Genomic DNA, 16,839 nt, shown 5'->3' with positions numbered 1-16,839 from the left:
GTTGTTTGCCCTGAGACATCCCAGCACAGGAGCCTACAGGCTGTTGGGTGGGGTCGGGTCTTGGTGTCAAGATGGCTGCCTCCAGGAGAGCTCACATCAGTGAGTACTCCCCGGTACCTCCTCCACCAGTGTCCTTGTCCCCACAGTGAGCCACAGCTGCCCCCTGCTTCCCCTGGAGACCTTCCAAGACCAGCAGGTAGGTCTGGCCCAGGCTTCTGTGAAGTCACTTCTTTCTCCCTGGGTCCCAGTGCGCACGAGACCTCTGTGCCCTTCAAGAGTGGAGTTTATGTTTCTCCCAGTCCTGTGGAGTTCCTGTGATGAAACCCTGCTGGTCTTTAAAGCCAAATGCTCTGGGGGGCCTCTCCCAATGCCTGACCCCCCCCCCAAACTGGGGAGCCTGACGTGGGGCTCAAAACTTTCATTCCTGAGGGAGAAGCTCTGCAATACAGTTATTTTCTAGTTTGTGGGTCACCCACCCAGCAGGTATGGGATTTGATTGTATCGTGAATGCACCCTTCCTACTGTCTCGTCGTTTCTTTGTCTTTGGGTGTAGAACATCTTTTTTGGTAGGTTCCAGTCTTTTTTGTTGATGGATATTCAGCAGTTAATCGTTATTTTTATGTTTTTGTGAGAGGAGGTGAACTCAAGTCCTACTCTGCCATCTTCTATTAATATTTCTCTAACGTTCAGCGGGCTGCCTCAGAGCCCGTGATGCACTGCCTGCTGGCTGTGCCCTCAGCCCCTGCCCCCATGGTAGAGAGCAGACCTCAAGACTCTTTCGGCTAATTCTTTAAAGCTTCTATAACAAGGTCCCCTGCTTCAGGCTCTCCTTTGATAATGCTGAATAGTGTTAGGAGTTCCAGCTTGCTGAGGTTTTCCAGATTCATATTGAAAGCCTGATAATTGGCAGTCACACTTTAGTCCTTAAGCATAAATTCTTAAGGCTTTCTTCAGTTAAAATTTGGGAAAACTGACAAATATATTTAGAGTGCCATCAGCATGGTAGAAAAGTGTCCAGGCTTTTCCTGGCACTCTGGGCTCTGCCTCCTACTGCCTCCACCACCCACTCCATCCAGAGCCCCCAAGGCCCTGCCCCTCAACCTACAATATATTCTTACAACTTATACCTAATAGTTTGTACATTTTAATCCTCTACCCTTATATTGCTCCTCCCCCCTTCCCTCTCCTCACTGGTAACTGCTAGTTTGTTCTCTATATTTGTGAGTCTGCTGCTTTTTTTTTTTTTTTGCGGTACGCGGGCCTCTCACTGTTGTGGCCTCTCCCGTTGCAGAGCACAGGCTCCCAACGCGCAGGCTTAGCAGCCATGGCTCATGGGCCCAGCCGCTCTGCAGCATGTGGGATCCTCCCGAACCGGGGCACAAACCCGTGCCCCCTGCATCGGCAGGCGGACTCTCAACCACTGCGCCACCAGGGAAGCCCTGCAGCTTTTTTGTTATAGTCACTAGTTTGTTGTCTTTTTTAGATTCCACATATAAGTGATATCATACAGTATTTGTCTTTGACTTATTTCACTTAGCATGATGCCCTTCAAGTCCATCCATGTCGCTGCAAATAGCAAAATTTCATTTTTTTATAGCTGAGTACTATTCCATTTTGCAGGTATATTGTACTACAGCTTCTTTATCCATTCATCTGTTGATGGACACTTAGGTTGCTTGAATGTCTTGGCAATTGCAAATAATGTTGCTATGAACATTGGGATGACCGTATCTTTTCAAGTTAGTGAGTGTTTTTGTTCTTGTTTTGTTTTTTTTTTTCCCAGATATATACCCAGGAGTGGAATTCCTGGGTCATATGGTAGCTCTGTTTTTAGTTTAGTTTTTTTTTTTTTTTTTTTTGAGAAACCTCCATACTGTTTTCCACAGCGGCTGCACCAATTTGCTTTCTGATCGACAGTGTAAAAGGGTTCCCTTCTCTCCACAACTTTCCCAACATTTGTTGTTTGTGTTCTTTTTGATGCTAGCCATTCTGATGGGTATTAGGTAATCTCTCATTGTGACTTTGATTTGCATTTCCCTGACAATTAGCGATGCTGAGCATCTTTTCATGTGCCTGTTGGCCATCTGCATTTCCAATTTGGAAAAATGTCTATTCAGGTCTTCTGCCTATTTTTTTAATTGGGTGTTTGGTTTTTTTGTTGTTGAACTGTATGAGGTGTTTGTGTATTTTGGCAGTTGAGCCCCTGTTGGCTGCATCATTTGCAAATATTTTCTCCCAGTCCATAGGTTATCTTTTCGTTTTGTTTATGGTTTCCTTTGATGTGCAAAAAACATGTAAGTTTGATTAGGACCCATTTATTTATTTTTGCTTTTATTTCTGTTGCCTTGGAGACTGACCTAAGAAAATAGTGGTATGATTTTATGTCAGAGAATGTTTTGCCTACGTTATATTCTAGGAGTTTTATGGTGGCATGTTTTATATTTAAGACTTTAAGCCAGTTTGAGTTTATTATTGTATATGGTGTGAGTGAGTGTTTTAACTTCATTGATTTACATGCCGCTGTCCAGCTTTCCCAAAGCCACTTGCCAAAGAGACTGTCTTTTCTCCATTGTATATTTTTGCCTCCTTTGTCAAAGGTTAAGTGACTGTAGGTGTGTGGATTTATTTCTGGACTCTGTATTCTGTTCCGTTGACCCATATGTCTGTTTTTGTGCCCATACCACACTGTTTTGATTACTGTAGCTTTGTAGTAGTGTCTGAAGTCTCAGAGGGTTATGCTTCCAGCTTTGTTCTTTTTCCTTGGGATTGCTTTGACAATTCTGGTTCTTTTGTGGTTCCAGGTAAATTTTAGGGTTATTTTTTCTAGTTCTGTGAAAAATGTCATGGGTAATTTGATAGGGATCTCATTAAATTTGTAGATATGGCCATTTTAATAGTATTGATTCTTCTAACCCAAGAGCATGGGATATTTTTCCATTTCTCATCTTCAGTTTGCTTTATCAATATTTTATAGTTCTCAGTGTATAAGTCTTTCATCTCCTTGATCAGGTTTATTCCTAAGTATTTTATTTATTTAAAAAATGATTCAGATACATATATTTTTTTCATATACTTTTCCACTATACATTATTACAAGACACTAAATATAGTTACCTGAGCTCTACAGTAGGTCCTTGCTGTTTATCTCTTTTATACATAGTAGTGTGTATACATTAATCCCAAACTCCCAACTTATCTCCCCACCCCACCCCCCACTATCCCCTCTGGCAACCACAAGTTTGTTTCCATGTCTGTGATTCTATTTCTGTTCCGTACATAAGTTCGTTGATAGCATTTTTTGGATGCTACATATAAGTGATATCATATATTTGTCTTTCTCTGACTTATTTCACTTAATGTGATAATCTCTAGGTCCATCCATGTTGTTGCAAATGGCATTATTTCATTCTTTTTTTATGGCTAAGTAATATTCCATTGTATATATGTACCACATCTCCTTTTTCCATTCATCTGTTGATGGATACTTAGGTTGCTTCTATGTCTTGGCTATTATAAATACTGCTGTTATGACCATTGGGGTGCATGTATCTTTTCAAATGACAGTTTTCTCCGGGTATATGCCCAGGAGTGGGATTATAGTATCATAAGATAACTTTATTTTTTTAAGGAACGTCCATACAGCTCTCTGTAATGGCTGTACCAATTTACATTCCTCCCACAGTGTAGGAGGGCTCCCTTTTCTCCACACCCTCTCTAGCATTTATTATTTGTAGACTTTTTAATGATGGTCATTCTGACTGGTGTGAGGTGGTACCTCATCATAGTTTTGATTTGCATTTCTCTAATAATTAGGAGTGTTGAGCATCTTTTCATGCGCCTGTCAGCTATTTGGATGTCTTCTTTGGGGAAATGTCTATTTAGGTCTTCTGCCCATTTTTTGATTGGGTTGTTTATTCTTTTGATATTAGGCTGTATGAGCTGTTTGTATATTTTGGAAATTAATCCCTTGTTGGTTGCATCATCTGCAAATATTTTCTCCCATTCTGTGGGTTGTCTTTTCATTTTGTTTATGGTTTCCTTTGCTGTTTTATTAGGTTTAATTAGGTCCCATTAGTTTAATTAGGTCCCATTTGTTTATTTTCATCTTTATTTTCATTACTCTAAGAGATGGATCCAAAAAAATATTGCTGCAATTTATTTTAAAGAGTGTTCTGCCTATGTTTTCCTGTAAGAGGTCTTACATTTAGGTCTTTAATACATTTTGAGTTTATTTTTGTATGTTTTGTTAGAGAATGTTCTAATTTCATTCTTTTACATGTAGCTGTCCAATTTTCTCAGCACTACTTATTGAAGAGAATGTCTTTTCTCCATCATATATTCTTTCCTCCTTTGTCATAAATTAATTGATCGTAAGTGCATAGGTTTATTTCTGGGCTTTCTATCCTGTTCCATGGATCTATATGTTTGTTTTTGTACTAGTACCATACCGTTTTGATTACCATAGCTTTGTAATATAGTCTGAAGTCAGGAAGTGTGAATCCTCCAGCTCTGTTCTTCTTTCTCAATCGTTTTGGCTGTTTGGGGTCTTTTGTGTTTCCATACAAATTTACAAAATTTTTGTTCTAGTTCTGTGAAAAATGCCATTGGTAATTTGAGGGATTGTATTGAATCTGTAGATTGTCTTGGGTAGTATAGTTGTTTTGACAATATTGATTCTTCCAATCCAAGAAGAACATGGTATATCTTTCCATGTGTTTGTATCATCTTCAATTTCTTTCATCAACATCTTATAGTTTTCAAAAACAGTTCCTTTGCCTCCTTAGGTAGGTTTATTAGTAGGTATTTTGTTTTCTTTTTGATGCAGTGGTAAATGGGATTGTTTTCTTAATTTCTCTTTCTGATATTTCATTATTAGTGTATAGAAATGCAACAGATTTCTGTATATTAATTTTGTATCCAGCAACTTCACCATATTCATTGATGAGCTTTAGTAGTTTTCTGGCAGTGTCTTCAGGATTTTCTATGTGTAGTATTATGTCATCTGCAAACAGTGACAACTTTACTTCTTCTTTTCCAGTTTGAATTTCTTTTATTTCTTTTTCCTCTCTGATTGCCATGGCTAGGACTTCCAAAACTATGTTGGATAAAAGTGGCAAGAATGGACATCCTTGTCTTGTCTCTGATCTTAGAGGAAATGCTTTCACCTTTTCATTATTATGATGTTAGCTATCAGTTTGCCATATATGGCCTTTATTATGTTGAGCATGTCCCCTCTATGTTCACCTTCTGGAGAGTTTTTTTTTTTTTCTCATCATAAATGGGTGTTGAATTTTTTTAAAAGCTTTTTCTGCATCTATTGAGATGATCTTTTGGTTTTTACTCTTCAATTTATTCATGTTGTATATCACATTGATTTGCAGGTATTGAAAAATCCTTGTATCCCTGGGATAAATCCCAGTTGATCATGGTGTATGATCGTTTTAATGTATTGTTGCATTCGGTTTGCTAGTATTTTGTTGAGGGTTTTCATATCTATGTTCATCAGTGATACGTATAATTTTCCTTTTTTGTGATTTTTTTGTCTGGTTTTGGTATCAGGATGTTGATGGCCTCATTTAATGAATTTGGAACTGTTCCTTCCTCTGCAGTTTTTTGGAACAATTTCAGAATGAAAGGTGTTAACTCTCCTCTAAATGTTTGGTAGTATTCATCTGCGAAGCCATCAGGTCCTGGACTTTTGTTTATTAAGTGTATCTTTTCTTTTGGAAGAGTTTTGGAGGGATTGGTATAAGTTCTTAGTATGTTTGATAGAATTCCCCAGTGAAGCCACCAGTCCTGGACTTCTGTTTGCTGGGAGGTTTATGGGGGGGGGGGGTTGTTTTTGTTTTCCTATATAGTTTCTATTTCACTTTTAGTGATCATTCTGTTCAGAGTATTTATTTCTTCTTGATTCAGTTTTTGGTGAGCTGTATGTTTCTAGAAACTTGTCCATTTGTTCTAGGTTGTCCAGTTTGTTGGCATATAATTGTTCATAGTATTGTCTTACGGTCTTTTCATATTTCTGTAATGTCGGTTATTTCTCCTTTCATTTCTTAATTTGGTTATTTGTGTCCTCTCTCTTTTCTTCTTGGTGAGCCTGGCCAGAAGTTTGTCAATTTTGTTTATCCTTTCAAAAAAGCAGCTCTTGGTTTTATTGACTATTTCTATTGTTTTTTTAACCTCTGAATTTATTTCCTCTCTTATCTTTATTATTTCCTTCCTTTTGCCAGCTTTAGGTTTTGTTTGTCCTTTTTTCTTTTAGGTGGTAGGTTAGGTTATTTGAGATTTTTCTTGCTTTTTGAGGACCACGTCTATTGCTATGAGCTTCTCTCTTAGGACTGCTTTTCCTTCATCCCATAGATTTTGTATGGTTGTGTTTTCATTGTCATTTTTCTCAAGGTATTTTTTAATTTCCTCTTTGATTTCATCGTTGACCCATTGGGTTTTTAGTAGCATGTTATTTAATCTTTATATAATTGTGGGGGGTTTTTCTTTTTTTTTTTTTCTCATTACTCTTTCTGTGGTTGATTTCTAATTTCATACCATAGTGGTCAGAAAAGATGCTGGAAATAATTTTTTTCTTTACAAATATTAAAAATGTGATTTTTAATAATGTAAGTACAAAATTTTATTTCTTTATACAACTCTAATGGGATTTGGATCAAACTGCTAGAATTTATTTAAAAGACAAAATAAAACAATGATATAAAAACTGCAAGAAGGTTTGAATCCAAAGGTTTTCCTCTAACAGTACCAAATACCACAAGGAACAGATTATTATACAAATGTGTACAAATTTTAAATACAAATACAATAGGGTTGGATTTTAAAGGAAAACAAAAATCAGGTCCTCATCAGGACTTTATTAATGTGTACAAATGACAATGGTAGGATTGACTTCTTTCTGTACTAATCCATGTCTCTGAGGCCCTTCCTTGATACTCTGTGTCAAACAGGAAACTGACATGGGTACAGACGAGGCGTGGGACAGGTGCTAACACACAAACTCAAACCAGGATTTCTGCTCTTCGTGATTTTGGTTCCCAGACATTCCTGTTTCCTTCTGTTTCCCCAGTTAAATCTCAAAACTGCTCTGAGGTGAGAATGGCATTCAGCAGCCAGAATACCTTTAAGAAAAACAGCCCTGTGACCACACTGGTGGGAAGAAAGGAAGGAATTAAATAGGATGCAGGCTGGCGGCACTTTCCTCAAAGATCTACTTTGATACTGTGGTGCTCCATCCAGGCCAAGGGAAGAAAGCAGTCACCTCAGAGCCTGGTTTTGACGTGGACTCTCAAACCAAATTTAAAAACAACCCTGAAGCCCTCAACTGTTTTCTTTGGAGCTGGGAAGCAAAAATCTGGTTCTTTGGACATAAGGGCAGCTGGGAATGGTAACATTCCTTTTTATTTAGTTTCTTGACATTGTTCAGTTGTAAAGAACTAGAATCCCTATATGATTCCTTTTCGAGGCACAGTACCTGAAAGTAGATGATTTGGAGTTTGCAGAGGAGACCAGAGGAAGGAGGGGAGGAAGAAATGACAAATCTGTATCTTCCACATGCTGTTGCTGGTGGAGGCTCTTGTTTTTAACTTATATATACAGAAATTTACAGGATAAATTAAAATCTAAGAGAGTTTAAAGAGTTAAATACACATAATTAAAACACATCCACACACGCACATAAACAAACCTACATGAGAATAGAGTATTTTTTTCGCAATTTGCTTAAGTGTGGAATGCAGAACACTGTGTATCTGCCCAACAGGGGAGCCAATGAGATGAACCCAGGAATCAGGCTGGGCAAAGCTCACCTTCCACACCCACCAAGCAACTAAGCAGCAGAACTGTGAGCTAAGCTGACGCTGCCAATGGAAGATACCAGCTCTTAGCTCTGCAGACCAAATGCTGTGGGTCAGCTCACAATATAGTCCATTCAGCTGGTGGCACTGACGGCCTTACCCTCTCCAGGGCTCACAAATCTCCTTGGCTCCGACTGAGGCTGCCAGTGGTACCAATGATTACAATAAGTTTTGAGACATGGACACTGGTAGAGCAGGAATTGGAATGAACCCCCCTACTAAGTTCAGTTAAGCCATCGCAACAACTTTCAGATGGGAACGATGTTATCACCTCCCACCTAGGTCACTTCAAGTTGAAAAGCTTTGTACTTTTAGTTAATTGACGTCTTCCCATAATCTTTCCCATTGCATTTCAGACTATAAGACAGGCAAGGCAAATGGTCAGTGATGGGTCTGGAGGTACAATTGAGTTTGGAAAAAAATCACATTTTGGCTGACCTTAAAGCGATGCACTTGACATCCAGAACAAGCCCCCAGCCCCCAAGTTACATTGATTTCTAAGGCAGATTTATCCACCATAGGAAAATAAATAATCCCAAGCCCATATTCATGCCAAGGTTTCCTCTTGGCTAAACCTTTGCCATTTCATAAAATTATTAAAAGCAAAGTAGTTACAGTCCTATGTATATATTATACATTATATATACATATATATACACATTATGCATATATATAAAAATTTAAAACCTACACCCAGAGGCCAGTGAAGGGATCTGTAACAGTCACATATACACAAGCCAGCAACAGGCAAGATAAGGTTTCTGTCCCAGGAGTCTTTGCTATCATGGTCCAGGCATGATGTAAGCAATGTGGTCTAGTGTGTTTGACAAGACCTGTCTGGGACAGCCATTCAACTCAGGTAGTTGTGTGGTCACACACGCCAAGGGGCCAAGCACACAGATGATGAAATCCAGAAGCACTAACAAACTGCCAGACACAGCCACCATGCCCTCGGTTTCCTGCAGGTGGTGTCCAGTGAGGCTCAGGGACTCTCCCAACAGCTGGAGATGAGCGGCCACGTCGACAGGCTCTGTCTCGGGGGCTTTGTCTGGCGAGGCGGGTAATAATAGCATGTTGGTGGGTGGGGATTTCTTCGGGGGCGACAGTACTCCTGCAGAGGAAGCTTTCACTTTCATGGAACCTTCTGAGCTGGATGCTTTTCTTCTCACAGTTGTAGCTTCTGCTTTGTTCTGTTTGTGTTGCAGATGCTGAGGTTTTTGCTTCCAAATCAGTTTGTCCTTCTCTGGCAATTGCTTCCACACCTCAGCCAGTTTTTTACTCAGTTCCCCAAAATCTATGCCTGGATGGTCAGCCACAATGGTTACACGATACTCCTTAAAGAACACCTGGTAGGCTCACATGTTCTTTTTTGGCTTTTCTCCTCTGTCTCTCTCTTTGTCCTTCTCCTCTCTTTTTGTTCTCACTGTGCCTTCTGTGTGGAGGCCAGGAAATGGTGGGGGAGGTGCGGCTGCTCCAGTGTACGGGATGCTGGGCAGAGGGCCAGGCAGCGCTGGGACCTCTCCCACTGCTGCAGCAGGAAGTCCCAACCTTCTCTTGGACTTGGAGTGTCGCTTCTCTTTATGCTTCTCCTTGTCCTTTTTGCTCCTCTTTGATTTCTTTTTCTTCTTGATTTCCCGGTAAGAATCATCAATCACTAATTCCCCAGCCTCCAGCTCCCCGCCAGAGGAGGAGCCTGATTCTACTAGAATAGGTTCAAGCCCTGAAAGATCAAGGTTAGCACTGTGGGATTCTGGGAACTGGGAGGCATCAGACCCATAGCCTTCAGGGCCAGGAGACGAACGTGAATCTGAGAATGACTTGTGCTTCCTCCAGGCTGTTTTCAGAAAGCTCCGTAACTCGTGTCCTAGGAGTAAAGCACCTTGCTCATCTCAAGCTGACTTCTTAGAGGATTTTTTCACAGTCGCTTGTTGAGAGGGGTACTGAAAAGACTCCTCATCAACTGAGCTGCTTCCCTTCTCCTTTGGTGAGAGAATAAGTTTCATCTTTAACCCATCGGATTCCCAAAGGGTCTGTGTCTCAGTGTTCACATACAGCAGTTTCATTTTTTTGGATTTGTGGGAACCACCGTCCTCCAGGGGCAGCTCCCCACTGCTTCCGCTGACTTTCTTCCTGTGGTGTTCCTTTTTACTCTCTGAATGGCTTGAAGAACTGGAGGACTTTTCTCTTGTCTTTTTGGGGGGCTTGGTGCCTTTTGCCAGAGGGGAAGTGATCCCTTTCAACAGGTCCATAGTTGTATCAGCAGATCGCGGGCTGGACTTTTTCTTTTTCTTCTGTGACAATTCCAAAGACAAAATATCTAGTGTATCACAAATGAAGACTGTTCTTCTACGCTGAATCCTCCAAAATACCAGCTCTCCACCTCTCTCCTCCTTCACCCTGGTTTATCGGCACTCAGAACAAGAATCACTGCCCTCCATAGTAGTAATCATCAGAGGAGTGCTTCCTCTGCTTGTGTTGTCCATCCCCAAGAAGTAAAGTTCACTGTCCTTTAACCTCTTCTTGGAAGAATTCCTGACCTGAGCAGTGATTTCTTCCTCTTCCCTTAAAAAATCTTTGTAAGAACGTTTCTTTTCTCGTTGGCTTCGGCCAGCAGCTAGCCCTATGTCCTCAAAGCTGTGAAAAGCAATCTTCACTAGGCTCGCCCGGATCCTGCCTCAGTGCGCTGACTGCCGCCATCTTGGAGAAGGAGCGAAAAGCGCAAGCGGCCAGGGAGCCTCAGTCGAGCCCAGAGCGTAGACCTTGAAATAATTTCTATCCTCTTAAGTTTGTTGAGGCTTGTGTTGTGTCCTCGTATGTGGTGTATCCTAAGGAATGTTCCATGTGTATTCTGAAATACACATGCTTGAAAAGAATGTGTATTCTGGGTTGGTTTTTTTTTTTGCATATAATGTCCTGAAAATACCAATTAAGTCTACCTGTTCTATTGTATCATTTAGTATCTCTGTTGCCTTGTTGATTTTCTATTTGGAACATCTGTCCATTGACGTCAGTGGCGTGTTAAAGTTTCCTACTGTTATTGTATTCCCAGCAATTTCTCTCTTTGTTAGTATTTGTTTTATGTATTTAGGTGATCATATTGGTTGCATATATATTGAGTGTAATATCCTCTTCTTGTATTGATGCTTTTATCATTATATACTGTTCTTCTTTATCTTTCTTTGTGGCCTTTGTCTTAAAGTCTATTTTGTCTGATATGAGTATTCCTACCCCGTTCTTGTCATTTCCATTTGCATGAATATCTTTTTCTATCCCCTTTTTTTCTTCTTCTTTTTTTTTTTTTTTTTTTGGCTGTGTCGGGTCTTTGTTGCTGCATGCAGGCTTTCTCTAATTGTGGCAGGTGGAGGCTACTCTTTGTTGTGGTGCGTGGGCTTCTCATTACAGTGGCTTCTCTTGTTGCGGAGCATGGGCTCTAGGCGCGCGGGCTTCAGTAGTTGTGGTGCATGGGCTCAGTAGTTGTGGTTCACGGGCTTAGTTGCTCCGCGACATGCGGGATCTTCCCAGACTAGGGATTGAACCCATGTCCCCTGCATTGACAGGCAGATTCTTAACCACTGCCTCACCAGGGAAGTCCCTATCCCCTCACTTTCAATCTATGTGTGTCCTTCGCTCTAAAGTGGGCAGTATATTGGAGGTTCTTGTTTTTTTAATCCAATCTGCCACTCTGTCTTTTGATTTGAGCATTTAATTTTAGTTCATGGACATTTAAGGTAAATATTGATAGGGGTTTATTCCAATTTTAAACCTTGTTTTCCAGTTGATTTTGTATTTCTTCTCTGTTTTCTTTTTCTTTCTACTTTTTTGGTTTGATGGGTTTTTTAAAATTATGCACGAGTTCTTTTTGGTTTTTGTGAATCTGTTGTGTTTTTGATTTGTGGTTACCCTGGTTTTCAAGTACATTAACCCATTACTATATACCTGCTTTAGACTCATAGTCATATAAGTTCAAACACATTCTTAAAAAAAAAAGAAATCTATGTTTTCTTACTCCCCTTCCCCACATTTTATTATTTTGATGGCCTCTTTTACATCTTCATGTTTATCTGTTTATAGTTATAATTGCTTTCACAAAAAACATTTATCTTATTTAAATGATTTACTTTCCAATTGTGATTCTCTTTCCTATAGATTCTTGCTTTTTTTCTATTTAGAGAAGACCTTTCAATATTTCTTTTAGCATAGGTTTTGTATTGCTGTATTCTTTTAGTTTTTGCTTGTCTGGGAAATTGTTTATCTCTCCTTCTATTTTAAACAATAATCCCACTGGGTAGAGTATCCTAGATTGCATGTTTTTCCCTTTCAAGACTTTGAATATATCTTGCCATTCCCTTCTGGCCTGCAGCATTTCTGTAGAAAAATCAGCTGATAGCCTTACAGGAGTTCCCTTGTAATCAACTTTTTTTCCTCTTTCTACCTTTAGAATTCTCTCTTATCTTTAACTTTTGCTGTTTTAATTATAATATGTCTTGGTGTAGGTCTGTTTGGGTTCATCTTGTTTGGGACCATCTGTGCTTCCTGTACCTGGATATCTGTTTCCTTCTTTAGGTTTGGGAAGTTTTCAGCCATAATTTCTTCAAATACATTTTTGATCACCTTTTCTTTCTTCTTTCTGGGATCCCTATTATGCATAGATTGCCATGCTTTAAGTTATCCCATAGGTCTCATATATTGTTTTCATGTGTCTTTCTGTCTTTTGTTCTGATTGGGTGATTTTCATTATTCTGTCTTCCAGATCACTTATTTGTTTTTTGCATTATTCAGTTTGCTATTTATTGCCTTTAGTTCAGCTTTCTTCTTGGCAAATGAGTTTTCTAATTTTAATTGGCTCCTCTTTATAGTTTCTATGTCATTTTACAGTAATCTGCATTTCTGTTGGTATCCTTTCTTAATTCCTTCAGTATTTTTATTACCTCCTTTTTGAACTCAGGGTCTAGTAGACTGGCAAGGGCTATTTCATTGTTTGTTCTTTCAGGGGAAGTCTCTTGATCTTTTAGTTGCAAGTGGTTTCTCTGTTTCTTCATTTTATTTATATTTCTCTGACTATGAGTTTAGGAAAAACAGTTATCTACTGTGGTCTTGAAAGGCTTTTTATGTGGGAGCATCCCTGTGTAGCCTGCGTGAGTCTAATATTTCTGTACAAGGGCTGTTTTTAGTATGGATGTCTGCTGCTGCTTTTTCTCAGTGTGTGCTGGCTGTTATCCCCTTGAGAAGGGGTGTGATTGTTGTTGTGGTAACCAGAGCCTGCACTGGATCGTGAACGGGACCTCATGTTTGCTCTGTGGCTGTCACAGCCCTGCCAGGGGCAGGGTCTGCTCCCCAGTTGTTGGAGTAGAAGCCCCTATATTCAATTCTAAGCTACAGTGTGAGGTAGGTGGGACTGGATTGCTCCTGCTGGGATAGGAGCCGCTGAGTATTCCTCCTCAGGAGTTGTCCACCAGGAAATGCACTCTGTAGTGTCACCTGTGTGAGCTCACGAAGTACAGTGTTGTTGGCACTGCCCTCAGCCTTGGGAATGAAGGCAGTTGGCCAGGATGTCCCTCAGGTGCTGTGCTCACAAAGCCGCCAGCACAGAGCCACTGAAGTCCAGCATGGGGATCCACCCATGGGAGCTATGGAATCAGCCCAGACCCCAGCCCCACCTCCGCATGCAGGTGCCCACAAAGCCCACTAGTGCTAACACCAGACCTGCTCCAGTGTCAGTAATATGCTCCAATGTCCCACAGGCACTACACTTTCAGAGCCCCAGTGGCATAAATCCACACAGCTGCTGGGACATGGCTCAGATTTCAGCCCCGCTTCTGAAGTCTCTAGCACTGGGGATCTGCTCAGATTTTAGCCTCATCTCTGCGTGTGGGCACTTGCACACTCCCAGAGCTCCTAGAAGCGGAGCTGCACATGCTGTGAGCACACTGAGAATGAGGCTGCTACGGCGGGGCCCCACCCCTCACTTTGTGTGTGTGTGTGTGTTTGTGTGTGTATTAACAATGGGGCTTTTATGGCAGATCTGGGCTGCACCCTACACACACCCTGTTGCGGCCCAGACCACACTTCAGTCCCTTTGGGCAGTCTCTGCACAGCCAACCCCAGTCCTCTCCCCAAGTTTGTTCACTGCAGCCTGTGTTTCAGCACCCAGCCTCCGTGCCATGGGTTGTTTGTTTTTTTGATGTTGAGTTATAGGAGCTGTTTATACATGTTGGATATTAACCGCTTATCGGTCATATCATTTGCAAATATTTTCTCGCATTTGGTAGGTTGTCTTTTCGTTTCTTCGATGGTTTCCTTTGCTGTGCAAAAGCTTTTAAGGTTAATTAGGTTCCATTTGTTTGTTTTTGCTTTTATTTCCTTTGTTTTAGGAGACATTCAAAAAATGTTGCTACAGTTTATGTCAAAGAGTGTTCTGCCTATGTTTTCCTTTAGGAGTTTTATGGTATCTGGTATTACATTTAGTTCTTTAATCCGTTTTGAGTTTAGTTTTGTATATGGTGTTAGAGAATGTTCTAATTTCATTCTTTTACATGTAGCTGTCTGGTTTTCCCAGCACACTTACTGAAGGGACTGTCTTTTCTCCACTGTATATTCTTACCTCCTTTGTCATAGATTAATTGACCATAAGTGGGTGGGTTTATTTCTGGGCTCTTCATTCTGTTCCATTTCTGTTCCATCCACAGAAAATTACTGTGTGTAATTACACATAGTAATTTTCTGTGAATTGATAGTTCATGTAATTTGCCCATAAGTTTTTTAGAGGCTGTTTGTCATTTTCTTATTGATTTGTGAATCCTTTTTGTAAATTAGATATATTAACCCTATACTACAAAATTTTTTCAATCTCTTATTGGTTTGTGGAGTCTTTCATGAAATAGAAGTTATTTAAAATAAGCATTATCTTTTAAACTTCCAAAACAGATTTGAATTCTCCTTATTTAAGCAACACAGAGTGTGTGTAGCATCAGTTTATGTTTTACCCTATCATGTTTTATTAATTTAGAACTTTTGAGAGTAAGAAAACAATGGATGGGATTTTCTACTTTCTATTCTGATTTTTGTGTGTGTGTGTGTGTGTGTGTGTGTGTGTGTGTGTGTGTGTGTGTGTTGGTGGGGACTGTGGCAAGAGAATTTCCAGGAAAGTTTATCCCATTCTCTACATTTGCTTTATCACTCCTCACATCTTTATCCAAGTTTTTATTGAGGGTATACTACACACTTAAAACTTAGATAAATATATGAATTTATTAATTTAAAAATATCAAATCCTGGAAAATAATTTTATCTACCAAAAAATTTTTTCTTTTGAATTTACCTCCTTTCTGTGATTGATTGCGTGATATCTATATGTTTATATATAATTCAGAGATAGAACTTTGCTCCCACCTAACTCTGTGTATCTTTTACTGCAGTGAGTGATGGATTGGAACTGAGACCGAAATATAAAGGCGTTTTGCATTGCTTGACCACCATTTGGAAACTTGATGGACTACGGGGACTTTACCAAGGAGTAACCCCAAATGTGTGGGGTGCAGGCTTATCCTGGGGACTCTACTTTTTCTTGTGAGTAGCTCTGGGAGATTTTACAGTAGTAAATAAAAAGGAATTTATGTTTTTAATGATTTTTTTAAAAATCAGTTGGTGAAGCAAGGTGAGTCATTTAATCAGTTTCTCTGAATTGGAAGGGCTAGAAAGAGCAAAATGGCATATTGGTCTCATTCTCTGTAAGCTATTATCAGAGGCATTTAGTCTGGAAAAAAGTTATTAATAAGAAGAAGGTAAAAGGATGAGATGGAGAAACATTCTTCCAGAAGCCATTTCTGTGAGATGGATTCAGGAAGGTGGCTTCCCAAAATACATTGATTCATAATGAAGTTGGAAAAGCAGAAGAGGACAGATCTTGGAGTCCTCATAAGACCATGTATCACAGGATGGCCCTATGGGAACAGAAAGCCAAAGCCAGTGCATGACTGAAAGAGTCTGAGGCATGTTCTTTCTTACCTCCTATTTGACCTGCTCCTTCATCTTTGTAGCTCATTCATTTCCTCACTCCTTCACTGTCAGGTATCATCACCGTTTGTAATAACTGCTATTGGATGCTTACTGAAGAAGCCACAGAAAACACCTGTGGCAGCCATATTCAAGTTGTTGAGTGTACAAGGGCATGGAAACAAAGTATTATCACACCGCAGTGGAGGAGTGTGTACTGCTCTGAGCTTGCTTCTGATACCTGAAACTGAATCCATGAATGGGGAGGCTTTTGTTTTAATACATGGCATTTTTAGGAAAACATCAATACCTGGTATATTTGCCTTCTTCTCTTTTGTGCCTTACATTTTACTTGATCTCTCATAATCTTATGGCAGTATACAAACCAACCTTAAAATATTTCCTAAGTGAAATCAAAATAAAAATCAGCCTTAATATTGTTTAAACATTTTTCCTATTTCAGTTGTAAGACATTCCTAGATGGGTGAAACCATATGTATAAAATTTATTATGTTAATAATTTCAGAGCTGTGTGGGTTCTTTAAAGAGAGTTTCTAAGGGCAAGCCATGTAAGGTTTATGTGTTGAAATTATCATAAAGCAGTATACTTGTTTTATGATAGAATGGATTGGTCAAGTTTGGAAAGATTTAGTTGAAGTCTTCCTGGAGGAAAGTGGAAATTGGAGTTTGACAAAAAACGTGATTTAACTCCCTTACTCAGAAGCATTTTGTGGCTGTTTTCTGCCAAGTAAAGCGTAAGTGTCAGTGTGCCACTCAAGTGTAGCTCAGTTTGCCCTGCCTTCCCATCCACCCCTATAACTTTTGCTCATGCTTGTGTTTTCCTATTGAAACTGCACCTGTCTCTCCATACCTGGCTCAGTGTTGCCTCCTACACAAAGCCTTCTCTGATCTCAGTAATAGTTCCTGAATCTCTCATGATACTGTTTGTGTTATCTTTTGTTAGGATTTCTTGTGTGCCACTGTG

General features: G+C 39.9%; 2 protein-coding genes and 1 pseudogene across 3 annotated transcripts in view; 1 reads left to right on the top strand and 2 right to left on the bottom strand.

Moving 5' to 3' along the window:
- FZD6 (frizzled class receptor 6) overlaps positions 1 to 16,839 on the bottom strand; it is a 282,950-nt gene that overhangs the window by 146,354 nt on the left and 119,757 nt on the right. The gene's annotated exons all lie outside the window — the stretch shown is intronic.
- The window catches only part of SLC25A32 (solute carrier family 25 member 32), a 45,511-nt gene that overhangs the window by 20,632 nt on the left and 8,040 nt on the right, over positions 1 to 16,839 (top strand). The window contains exon 2 of the mRNA XM_081258243.1: positions 15,278 to 15,428. Within this exon, the coding sequence (XP_081114369.1) occupies positions 15,278 to 15,428 (151 nt within the window). The remainder of the gene's footprint in view (positions 1 to 15,277; positions 15,429 to 16,839) is intronic.
- LOC308630249 (HMG domain-containing protein 4-like) lies at positions 8,606 to 10,360 on the bottom strand (annotated as a pseudogene). The gene is made up of 2 exons: positions 10,291 to 10,360; positions 8,606 to 10,179 (listed from the first exon to the last, which is right to left on the bottom strand). The product of its transcript is annotated as an HMG domain-containing protein 4-like (transcript).

This window comes from Mesoplodon bidens (assembly GCF_964165515.1).
Source record: "Mesoplodon bidens genome assembly, chromosome: 16".
Taxonomy (NCBI): Eukaryota; Metazoa; Chordata; class Mammalia; order Artiodactyla; family Ziphiidae; genus Mesoplodon; species Mesoplodon bidens.
This window is presented reverse-complemented; position numbering and strand designations above follow the sequence as displayed.